Source organism: Neltuma alba, unplaced genomic scaffold (genome assembly GCF_004799145.2).
Source record: "Neltuma alba isolate B1F8T4 unplaced genomic scaffold, ASM479914v2 tig00003699_pilon, whole genome shotgun sequence".
NCBI classification, from domain to species: domain Eukaryota; kingdom Viridiplantae; phylum Streptophyta; class Magnoliopsida; order Fabales; family Fabaceae; genus Neltuma; species Neltuma alba.
Window position 1 is genome coordinate 70,592 of NW_021633395.1, and position 12,174 is coordinate 82,765.

Consider the following 12,174-nt stretch of genomic DNA (forward strand, 5'->3'; position numbering starts at 1 on the left):
GAATCTTATATTAAGGATCAGAGGAGTAAAGAAAAAGATACAGACGGAAGAAGAGAAAGACATGGAAGTCTTCAATTAACTTTTGACGAAGAAGGGTCATATTGATGGAGAGGACAGATTATGATTATCCATTTAGATTATGGATAAGTTTTGTGAACGTTACTGCCATCTCTTGAAATTTATCTAAGTAATATCACTTTCAGTTCTAAATATAAGAGTTAGTTAACTAATTTGAAGAGATTAGAGAAATAAGTTAAGTCAGTTTGTTGTAATAGATAAATATTATCTTTTCTAAAATATTCTTACTAATCAAGTGTATTAGCTAGAACTACTATTATTAGAAAGATTATATTGGAAAAAATATATAAATATGAGAGACAAAGTAGATTGAAATCTTATATTTAGGATCAAAATAAAATTTAAATAAGATCTTTTAACTACAAGTGCCAGTACGTCTTTCATTTACCTACTCATCAAGTTTGCCATTCGATCGTCCATGTCAACTCTCAAAATAAGCAAACTTAACGGTGTTAATGCCACATAAGTAAACTTAATACTGTTAATTCTAGCTCTAAGTCCTTTTCAAACTATGGACCAACGCTTCTAAACGGAGTAAACATGAGGAACTTAAAACAAATTTTAAAGACAAAAAATAGTATTAACTTTTTTCAAACCACTCTTGTCTATAATTTTTTAGGATTTGTATTTCTTAGATGTATGTTTTAATTTTAAAGAACGGTCAAGTCAAAATATTACTAATATTTCTTTTTTTTTTTTAGATGACAGAAATAATTTAACTATATTTTCTTATCTTCGATGAAGTAGCTAGAAGTGTTGTATATATATAAAGATGGAATTGGATTCTCTCCACTACCCTTTCCATCCTCTTCCCCTCCACTATCCTTCTTTTCTCTTCACAACCATTGGATTAAAATTCCAATAGTCCAAATTTAACATCTTATAAAAATAATGTTATTGAAAAATTAAATAAATAAATTTAAACTGTTAAAATCTAGTCTGAACAGTTTACAATTGTAATGAAAAAAATTTGCTCTATAATAACATTCTGTAGTTATAAACTGTTTAGATTATATTTTAACAGTTTAAATTTATTTATCTATTTTTTATCATAATATTTATTTTTATAAAATGTTATAACATATTAAATCTGGACCATTGGAGTTTTGATCCAATGGTTGTGAAGAGAAAAGGAGGGTAGTGGAGGGGAAGAGGATGGGAAGGTAGTGGAGAGAATCCAATTCCATATAAAGATTGAAGCAGTATGTAAGTATTTTTATAATGATTAATTAGCGTCTTTTCGATGTTTTACATAATTAATTATGATTTTCATGTCCAACTCATAATAAATATTAGTTCATATAAACTCTTTATTATTTTGTCACTTAGAATAAGTAAAAAAAATTAATAAAGATATAAAATATATGTTTATTAAGAAAATCTAAAATATTAAATAATACTCCCTTTTTAATTCTTTTCTGGTTTAGGACAAATCTACGTACCTTCTTTCTTTCTAAGTCATCAACCTACCGTTGTCTTTATTTCTTTGGCCAAAAATGGACCTACTTGTCAATATACGCTTTTTAATATTATGCTTGTCTCCAATCCATGCGTCTCCAATACATGCTTTCATTTAAATGATTGTTTGCTTAATATACTTAAGAGAAATCATTTTGTAGATATCTATACTTTTCTTCAAATTTTAAGTCGGCACATGAGTATTTTTCTCTTTTAATAAAATACTTTAATTTTATTCTGTTAACATCGTTACCCTTATAACTTTGGTCTACTAATAATTTTAATTTAGTTTTTGTAGAGAAGATAGTGATACTAACAGAATAAAATTAAAGTACTACCTCTAATTTTAAATATAAAATATAACTTGTAATATAGGATTAGAAATGATATTTAATTAAGACAAAAAAAACTCAATACTAAAATAAAAATTAAGAAAATATATAGGTACCAACAAAATAGTTTTCTTTGCGCTGTAAAATCATGGATTGGATTTTACCAGAAATAAATAAATAAATAAAATAAAAGCATGGATTGGAAAATTATTTTTTTAAAAAAAATGTATTAGAGACACGTGTCATACATCACTTTTTGAGTACATGATTCCCGTGTTGCGTAACCCTCACACGTCACTCTATATAAGGCTTCAGTGGACTGTCCAAATTTAACTTGAACCATCCACATTTAATATTATTAAATAATTATTTTAAAATAGAAAAAATTATATTTTTAAAGAGTGGTAGTTAATAGATTATCTTTATTTTTATTTTATACCTATTAAAATAATTATTTTTAAAAAATAAAAATAAATCTGGACTGTCCAAATTAGATCTGAACGGTCCAGATCTGATGAGTATTTGGTGCTCATCAAAACTGATGAGCACCCAACATAAATCCCTCTATATAATGTCCTTTTCTTTTCCCCCAATCAATCATGGAGTCCTGCAAAAATTCCACTAAGTTTCTTCCACTTGAAATATTAAAAAAAAAAAATCACTCAGACGACAACAATGGAGGATATTATAGTTTGAAGCAGGTAAAATATTTGGTTTTAACTCTAATACTTTCAGTCTAGTAAAAATTAATCTCAAATTCAAAATAATTTTAGAGATTATCACTTCCTGTTGCATTCTGACTTGTCAATTGGCCCATAACAGGTTGTCACTCGAAGCACTTTGACTTGTTAATTGAGCCGCAAGACATTGTCAATACTTGCCTTTTCACCTGATAATTTTATAACATGGAGTGATAATCTGTATAGACACAATTGACAAATAAAGGAGTTGACATTAATAAGAGGGAGTATTGAGAGTGACAATATATATATATATATCAATGTGGTAAAATGGTTCAGTCACAATTGCAATATTCCATCCACATATCCCTTGGAACTTGAGATTACTTTGAAAATTTCAAAGAACTTTGCAATAATAAAATCTCTTAATTGAGACCTAAGTCTAATTTTTTCTAATTTATTTAATAAAAAAACTTGGGTCAGTCCTTGAGTATTTACTCGGATAAGGTGTGCTCTCTAAGGTTAAAAGCACTTGTAGAAATACCTACAAATCATGTATTAATAAATCCTCATATCAGTATCGGATATATTTTTATTTCTAAAGGACACCTTTTTGGCCAATTATATATAGATAAAATTTTCCGGTGTCAATTTTTTCTAGCTTCTTACTGGTCTCAGTTTATATATGAAAAAAACTTATGCACTATTTTATGTTTTAAGAATCCATATATCTAAAATCTATATGCCTGCAAAAATCTTCTACGAGTGATACTAATATTTTAAAAATAGTAAACACATGGTTATATGTGATTAGAGAACTTAATATAATGAATATAAGAAACTTGATGTAAGTATTTTTGTGATTGTAAAATTTGATGTAAGTATTGTCCTATTATTTATAGGCTATAAACTACTTCATTCTTCAATATATTCAAAAGTGATACTACTAAACTAAACCTGGTCTTGTCTTTTTTTTTTTTAAAAAAAAAACCTGAACCTGGTCTTGCCTTTTTTTTTTTTGGTAATATAAACTTATTTTCAAACGTAACACTGACCAATCCAAAAGCCACTTTTTGTTATTTATCATTACTATTTTTAATTTTAATTATTCTCTTTACTTTTTGTACTATACATTTAAATTTGGATTAAAGTTAATATGCGCCTAACATGTTGAACTGAAATTAATGTATCTTTCAGTCAGAAAAAGTTTTTATCATATTGTTATTTATACTGTGCATTACACCAAAAAATGAATCTACTTTATATATAATTTGTATGATAAAATATATAAACTAATTATCTGAAAAAATTTTACACTTTTGATATTTATTTGCAAACATGAATCACAATTGCCTAAAAATGTTTAGACACGATTATACCTATAAAGCGCGAGAAATCAATGACTTTTGAATAGTTATATGGATGAATTGGTAAATATATGGATTGAATACTCCCTCCTGTTTGACCCAAAAAAATTATACTCCCTCCAGTCTTGAGTGTCTTTGACTAATTCACAGAAATAAAAAAATGATGGCTAACACACTAAATATGTCTTAAATTAAATTTTTTTCAACTTTACTTATATTAAATGAGGTTATAAAGAAGAGAAAAATTATAAGGAGCCACATTTAAGCATTAATTATACAGACAAAATTGAGAAAGAATAATTAATTACTCTCTAGGCAACTTATTAACCAAACAGTTTTCCTAGGAGTAACTTGTGTGTATCATGGACCATGGGGAGCATATGGATTATAATTTATTATATGTATGTATATAAATTACTAATATAAATAAGCGAATAAAGATAGCGAAAAAGATACTAAAATACTCTTAAAAATATTAGAGGACAAATTAGAGCGAGTGAATTCTAAAATTCTAGATCATACTCCTTATACTATTTTGAAATTTTAAAATATTGTGAAATAACAACACTGTCCTTATTCCTGGTAATTAGTTTCATAGAGCTATTAACTACTATAATTTAACTATTGAGTACTTTTGTTTTTAAAATTTTGATGACTACTTTTATATACCTATTGACTGTAAAAAAGTAGTAAATAACTAAACAAAAAGTAGTCACTAGATCTCCAACAACATTTAATGTATTTTTTGAATTTTTGAAATAAAAATAATCACTAGCGAAATTAGAGTAGTCAATAGCTAAACAAGAGTAATCAACAAATTTTTAAAAATGAAAGTAATCAATCGCAATAATAAAGTGGTTAATAGCTAAACAAAAGTAGTTATTAGAGTTCTAAAAACAAATGTAGTTAATAACTAAAAAAAAATATTCAATACATTTCGGTGACATGTCATCGAAGCTTTAGTGGTTGACCTAATAGGGCTCTTGGCACAAGAGCTCTAGTGGCTAGAAACCTGTTAAGGGTGTTGATGTGATAAATTTTTTTTAAATAGTGAATGATATTTGTATAATTTTACAAGATTTGAAAATTCCAAAATGATAAAGAGGTCTGAATTGGAATTTTAAAATTTATCCATGCTGATTTGTCTTTTAGCAATTTTTATGATATTTTATTATCTTTTTTTTCCATAAAGATAGGTGCCTTTTTTTTTGTGTGGAAAAAACTACCTATTATGTCTAAGATGCTTGACTTTACCATATGCAAGGGCATGATGAGGAAGGAAACAGTGAGAAAAAAGTGGATAAGCGTGACGATGATAGAAATGAGAATATTCGTTCATAATAACCTCTATAGGCATTATACAAATTAAGAGTAGGAAATTAGGAATGCGAAAACAGAAGTTAAAATTTAATCCCAAAAGAGAATGATATAATAAAGACAAAAGAAGAGGGAAAAGGGTATAATAATGTTGGAGGCTGGTGCATATATAGAAAGAGGAATAAGTGAAGAGAGAGAAGGGAGAGAACTGAGATCAATAATGGCGGAGTTGTTGCAGAAAAGCTTGAAAGCTCTCTTAAGTGTGAGTGTGGCCTTAGTACTGTTATGGCTTAGACCTTCCATGGCGGCCAAACCAGATGAAGTGCCAGTAGGCGTCATTCTTGACCTGAATTCTGAACTTGGCAAAATGGTTAACAACAGCCTCGCCCTCGCCGTCGAAGATACAGAGCGTTATACAGCCACCAAGATTCGCCTTATAATCCGGAATGTTTCTCAGAACGACGCCGTCGCCGCAGCAGGAAATGGTAACGTGACACCCCCTGCTCCCATCTCCATCTTCTCAATTTTAATTTCTCTCTAACATCATAAACAATATTATTTTTTGATAGATTTTTTGCAATGATCATTAACAAGAAAACATAACTTAAAATTAGCATGAGTCTTTTTGAGAGTCTGCATGTACGGTGATTTTTGTTAATGATCAAAGTATGCTGTAGGCTGGGCTTAGTGTTTAATGTAAAAAGTGAACCCAAGCCTCCCCTGTTTTTCTTTTTTTCTAAAAAATTAATCTGCAAATTTATGTAGTTTCACCTTATTTTTAGGTTCATATAATTTCTTAATCAGGTTCTTATAATTTCACCTAAGTTTCATGTGATTTTAATTAGATTCTTGTAGTTTTTTCTTTTTACCTTTTTTATTAGCTTCTTAGAGTTTCATCAAAAATGGTGGTTATTTATAACTACCATTGAAAAACAAAAGCCTTTTACGAAAGTTTTAAATTCTGTCGTTACCAAATTGAAAATTAAATTAATATAATGGTCCTAAATGCCATTCCCTCTTTAAAATTTTAGGCAGCCATAAGGATATCATTTTATTTATTAATATGCTCCCTGTTTCATTTTTTTTTTTGGTTGGGCTCCGGTCCTGTCTCCCTGACTCTTCAAGTTAACGTAGAGTAGACCTATTTTAGGATAAAATAGGCTTACTTTATGTTAACATGTAGAGATCAAGGTGATAGAACTTGGAGACAACCTTTGAATATGCAAGCAGCTTCTGAACTAATTGAGAAACACAAAGTGCGTGCCATTCTGGGGCCCCAAAATTCAGAGCAAGCAGGTTTTATAGTGGAACTTGGCTTGGAATCCCAAGTACCTGTTATTTGGTTTCCCATAACTGGCCCATCCCTTTTGCCACCTCCATCACCATCCTCCAATCAAGGCCTTAATTGCTTTCAGTTCCAAGCTATAGCTGCCACCATTGAAGCTCTTGGGTGGCAGTCAATCGTCCCCATTTTTGAAGACACTGAATATGGCGGTCACCTTATTCCATGCCTCAGCAATGTCTTGAAAGATATGGGCATACGAATGGTTAACATAACTGCCATTGATCCAGATTCAACAGATGTTGAAATTGACGACATTCTCGTCAAGTTAAACAACAGGCGAACACATGTATTTCTTGTCCATATGAGCATGGATTTGGGAATAAGATTTATTCAGTCTGCAGAAGAACAAGACATGATGGGAGAAGGATATGCTTGGATACTTACCCAGGGGTTATCTTCTTTAACAGATCCTCAAGTTACGACTGGGAACCCTTTGAAAGGATACATGCAAGGTGCATTGGGAGTGAGGCCAATGGATTCGAACAAAACACGTTGGCGTAGGTGGACACAGAGTTATTTTGACTACAGGTTCAATAGTACCCTATCAGTCTATGGATGGTGGGCTTATCACACAATCGAAGCATTGGCTATGGCATTAGAGAAGCCAGGCGCAGACAATAATGGCACAAAACTTCAAAGTGAAATTTGGGATACTAATTTCACAGGCTTGTCAGGGATAAATTTTAATTTAAAAGGAGGACAACTAGATCAATCGGTGCTTGAAGTATACAATGTGATAGGACCGAGAGAAAGGGTCATTGGTTATTGGAAACCTGAAACTGGACTTGTTCAAAATTTTAGTAAAGGTGCTAAGATATCTGGTAAATACCAACTAAAGGATCCATTGTGGCCGGGTGACACATTGGATAAACCACCAAAGTTGAGGATTGGAGTCGTAGCAACAAATTCTTTTCCTGAATTGGTGAGTGTAGATAATTCGACTACGCCGGTGATGATTCATGGCTTTGCTTTTAATGTGTTCTTAAAAGTTGTCGATGTTTTGCCATTTCCGCTCGATTATGAGTTTGTCCCCTTGCCAAACAAAAGTAGAAGCGGTACTCCCATTTATGACGATATTCTCTGCAACCAAATGACAGACAGGGCAAGTTTTCTTTTTCTTTTTAAGTTGTTTTTCTTCTATCAATTTATCTTTTAAGTTTCTAACGGAAAATCAGGCATGTTATTGGCATACTAATATGAATGCATGATATATGTATATATTTATGGATATTGTTTCTTACCTTCACGATTGAAAACACTTACTCTGTATATGAAAATATTGCAGGATCTTGATGCTATAATTGGAGACATCACAGTTGTGGCACATCGTACAAACTGTGTTGATTTCACTCTGCCATATTTAGATTCAAGTGTAACAATGATGGTAAGGGTGGAGAATGCGTCCATAAGTAAGGGGATCCTCTTGAAACCTTTCAAATGGTCACTATGGTTAATTCTTGGTGGGATTTTTTCGGCTGCAACTATTATCATAATTATATTAGAAAGAAATGAAACCAACCAATTTCGCTTCAATCCCTTCCTTGTTTACAAGATCGGTGAGTTCTGTTATGTAGCATGTTTACTTTGATTATGTGTTACTTTGTTTCAATATGCGCCTCGTACATGCTCTATCACACACTTGACATCAATCTTGTATGTACGATGATATATCACAGATGTTATGGAGAATTTTGCAAGCAGTGCTACAGGATGGATGGTGATACTGACATCATTCTTATTCATCTTGGTGGTGCAAGTTTACACAGCGAATTTAACGTCAATTTTAACACAAAGCAAAATGAAAGAGCCTTCATTTAAGGACGAAAATGAAACTAAAAGCAGCAACCTGTCCGTGGGATATCAAGCTGGGTCATGGGTGGAAGGGTTTTTGGTTAGCCAACTCAAACTCAACTCGTCCCAATTGAAGGCTCTAGGAAGTCGCGAAAAGTACAACGAATCACTGTCAACAGGAACCAAACATGGAGGAGTGGATGCCATTTTTGATGAAACCCCTTACCTCACGCTCTTCCTCTCCAAATATAGATCTCATTTCATGATGACAGGACCGAACTATAAAACTGGCGGATTTGCCTTTGTAAGTCTACTCCATCTTACTTTTCCTCATCACATGTGCTTACACTCTCTTCTCTTAATCATATGGCAAAGTTAGCTAACTTCATGTGTTTGTGTGACTTTCCGATTCTATGCTTTGTTAAAATTAGCTACCACAATAAGATACTGTTCAAGAATTAAGGGAGGCCAACAGCTAGTTAGAAATTAACTACCACATCTTTGCCCTAGATTTAAGACCAAGTATAGGGCTTTGATTTAAGACTTTAATTTGTTAGGAACATTAGTTTTTTTTTTTCAGTTTTATAGTTTTGACTCATTTGTAAGTCCGTTCTAAATTTTGACTCAATGCAACTCAATCTTTATTTTTAACCATTTTAAACTTCAGTCCTTAAATTTTATGAAATACATATTTTTTAAAAAAAATAGAGATTAATATTTTAAATGATTAAACCATATGGACTAAGTTGCATTGAGACAAAATTTAGAAACTGAATTATAGAGATTTAGTTAAGTTAAAATTTAATAATTGAATTACACTCAAGTCAAAATTAGAAAGATAAAAAGATTAATGTTTTCCAACTTTTCCCAGTAATTAGTATGGGAGGGAGAACATTATTCACTCTATCTATCTATATATATTTCCCCTAATTATATGGTTATGACATTTCGTGCGACTATTTAGAATCCTAATAGTATTTGCTCATCTGAATTAAATTTGAAAATAAAAGGAGCTCTTTCAATATATGTATATTTTTATGGGTATCAAGTCATTAGCGAATCATTCCAACCATTATCAGTGGTTGGTCTATAAAACTTAAATGTGATGCTATATATTCCTTGTATTTTCAGGCATTCCCAAAGAGATCTATCCTGGCCTCCCATTTCTCAAATGCAATCTTAAATGTGACGCAAGACGTGGAGCCATATCGTGAGCTGATGGCCAAGAACTCCTTACCCACTTCCATTGAAGATTTTGAATTTGAAGAGCAGAGTGATATAGAGACGTCAAGTCTGAGTATAGCTAACTTTGAAAGCCTTTACCCTGTCCTAATATCCTTAGTGGCTCTCTCTTTAGGCCTTGCCACTCTGAATCCATCAGTGATCACACGGTTGCGTGAGAGGCTAAGCCGCAAGTCAGCTAAGGGTTAAATAATACATGTGTATATAAAGCTCCTTGTTATGCTATCTACTTGATGTAATGAATAATTTGTCCTTTTGTGTTTTCATGGTCAACCAGAAACATGTATGTGTGTATCAACTATCAATCAGAAAACAAACATATCATATTTCCAGGGAAGGGGCAGATGCTATCCTTTGATTGTTGCCTTTTTTGTAAGTTTATCCTCATCATCACTAAAAACGCTCCTAACCGCCCAAAAACAAAAAGACAAAAGGAAAAGAGAACACACAAAGAGCGTCTTATTTTTGGCTGAATTCAGATTTAGTTGGTTTTCTTTTTACTCCATTTTTAAGGCCGTGTATACTAAATCTTAGTCCACTTTGATTGTGCAGGATCTATTATGCAAACCTATTTTGCTGTGTAAGTCAACATTATTTTCACTAACTTTCACTCTGAATATGATCCCTCCATTATTCAAGATCAAATTTGCTCTCAGCCACCTCTGCTTTTTAATCAAGAAACAGAGATAAACAGAGCCATGAATTCGAAGATTGTAAGCATGAAGATTTTTCCAATGGCAGAGCAATTGTAGCTTGTGGTCTTATAGCTTGGAGTTTGTTCATGCACATAACTTCTCCCATAAAAACCATGTTTTGGCAGTAAACAAGAAAGGCATCTCCTGGAAGAGTAATAGGGAACACAAATTTGGCAAAGATGTCTTTCCTATATAAACTTTTAGAATAGCTCTCTCATAAATAGCATACGTCTCCATGAATCCATACCTGCAAGTCTTATTATAAAACATTTTTATTGAATGACTAAATTTGAAGATTTTTACTGCTTTTTGATTGAATAAAACTATTTATATAACTGTTTGTGAGTGTGGGAGAAGTTCAGAGCAAGTGAAAAGCTGAAGTTAGTGTGAGAGAAGTTCAGAGTGAGTGAAACGCTGAATAGCATATTCTCAATGAGATGGTACATGTACAATGATTTCATGATGTGCATTAAATTGATAAAATTTTTCAAATTTATCTTTATTAAAGTTTTTTTCTTTGCATTTACAAATTAATGTCAACTCTCTCTCCTCTTTCTCTCTTTCTAACAGGAATTAAATCAAGTAAAATTAAAAAATGATTATCTCTCTCTTTCTGACAAGAATTAAATAAAAATAAAATTAAAAAATGATTATTAAATATCCTACTAGTAATTTATATTTAGGACTAAAAATTTCTCCTGTAAATGAGTTATGATAAGCATCCGAGTGATTCTTTCTGGAAAATACTATTGGTCCCGGTTATAAGTTCTAAATTTAGAAAAAAGCGTGGTTCATTTTATAAATTTTCATTTTAAATTTGTTTTATATTTTTTAATTTTATTCTTAATTATTTATTATCTCTCATTTGTCATACTTTGTCTTATCACATTTTTTTTACATATTTTTTTATTTTTTTTATTTATTATAAAAATATATTTAAAAACAAAAAGTTATTCTTAACCCATTTGTTGTTGTTAACTAATTTCAGAATCATTTAAAAAAAAAAAGTGAAGTGGTGAGGTGGAAAGCTTGGGTTAAGACAAAGTGGCACAAATCTCGAATACAATCTCATGGAGGGAAATCGAAGCATGGTGGCCCGTGTGTCCGTTCCCTGCTTTTCCATTTCCTGTATTGCGAGAGCACGTTTAGGCCGGTTTAGCATGCTGAAAATCTGGCCCTAGAAAAAGAAAATCAAGATTTTCCACAAGCTTTGTGCGTTTGGTTGGACAACTTTTTGGGAAGCTATTTTTCGACGGTGGAAATTTTCATCTGCATAAAGAAAAATCAGTTTCTCCCTTTTTTGGTGGTAAGCAATTTTCCAACACAAGTGGACAAAAATGAAAGACATATCTAGCTCTCAAAACATATGTTCTTCCTCTCTCCTTCTCCTATAAGCCGGGTAAACAAACCGGCCCGTTTATGCCCTGAAATTATGAGAGTCGGACTTGATATTTTTTCCTTCAAATGAGAAATAAGTCCTGGAGGGCTAGTCTTGGAGGGCCGCGGGCCTGCTCGTTTAAGCCCTTTTTTTTTTGTTTTGTAAATTTTTTTATATAATTCTAATGTTATTAATTTTTTACATTGTTAATAATATTTCAAATATTTAGTTATTATTATCATTTTAAAATTAAATTTAGTTTTAGACAATAATTTATCCAATTAAATTTTTTAAAAAATGGGTTAATTTGGATTTTAATAATGATTTGATTTATATTATATGCGTTGATATTTTTAAACTATCTATATATTTGATAATAGAGTATTTTTATGCTTATATAACATGTAATTCTATAATTTGAATTAGAAATTCTTGAGTTTCAACAACAATATTTCTCACATTAAAGTAAAATAATATCTAGATTGAAAAAT

The 12,174-nt window shown here is 31.2% G+C and overlaps 2 protein-coding genes across 2 annotated transcripts; both read left to right on the top strand.

Annotated features, from left to right (window-relative positions):
- The first annotated feature begins 5,452 nt into the window (after positions 1–5,452).
- Positions 5,453–7,870, top strand: LOC114742280 (glutamate receptor 2.3-like). The gene is made up of 3 exons (XM_028930552.1): positions 5,453–5,717; positions 6,463–7,632; positions 7,863–7,870. Exons 1-3 carry the CDS (start codon positions 5,453–5,455, stop codon positions 7,868–7,870), a joined length of 1,443 nt encoding a protein of 480 aa, XP_028786385.1.
- A 74-nt stretch (positions 7,871–7,944) lies between these two features.
- On the top strand, positions 7,945–9,940 carry LOC114742289 (glutamate receptor 2.9-like). Its single transcript, XM_028930561.1, has 3 exons — positions 7,945–8,133; positions 8,254–8,672; positions 9,500–9,940. Exons 1-3 carry the CDS (start codon positions 7,956–7,958, stop codon positions 9,797–9,799), a joined length of 897 nt encoding a protein of 298 aa, XP_028786394.1. The 5' UTR covers positions 7,945–7,955; the 3' UTR covers positions 9,800–9,940.
- Positions 9,941–12,174: the final 2,234 nt, after the last annotated feature.

What these genes read in the sequence shown, in the direction of transcription:
- LOC114742280 (XM_028930552.1), top strand. Translation starts at nt 5,453, where the DNA reads ATGGCGGAGTTGTTGCAGAAAAGCTTGAAAGCTCTCTTAAGTGTGAGT. An exon ending in CGTCGCCGCAGCAGGAAATG is followed by an intron (nt 5,718 to 6,462) that starts GTAACGTGACAC and finishes ATATGCAAGCAG; the next exon opens with CTTCTGAACTAATTGAGAAA.
- LOC114742289 (XM_028930561.1), top strand. Translation starts at nt 7,956, where the DNA reads ATGATGGTAAGGGTGGAGAATGCGTCCATAAGTAAGGGGATCCTCTTG. An exon ending in CTTCCTTGTTTACAAGATCG is followed by an intron (nt 8,134 to 8,253) that starts GTGAGTTCTGTT and finishes GATATATCACAG; the next exon opens with ATGTTATGGAGAATTTTGCA. An exon ending in AAACTGGCGGATTTGCCTTT is followed by an intron (nt 8,673 to 9,499) that starts GTAAGTCTACTC and finishes TTGTATTTTCAG; the next exon opens with GCATTCCCAAAGAGATCTAT.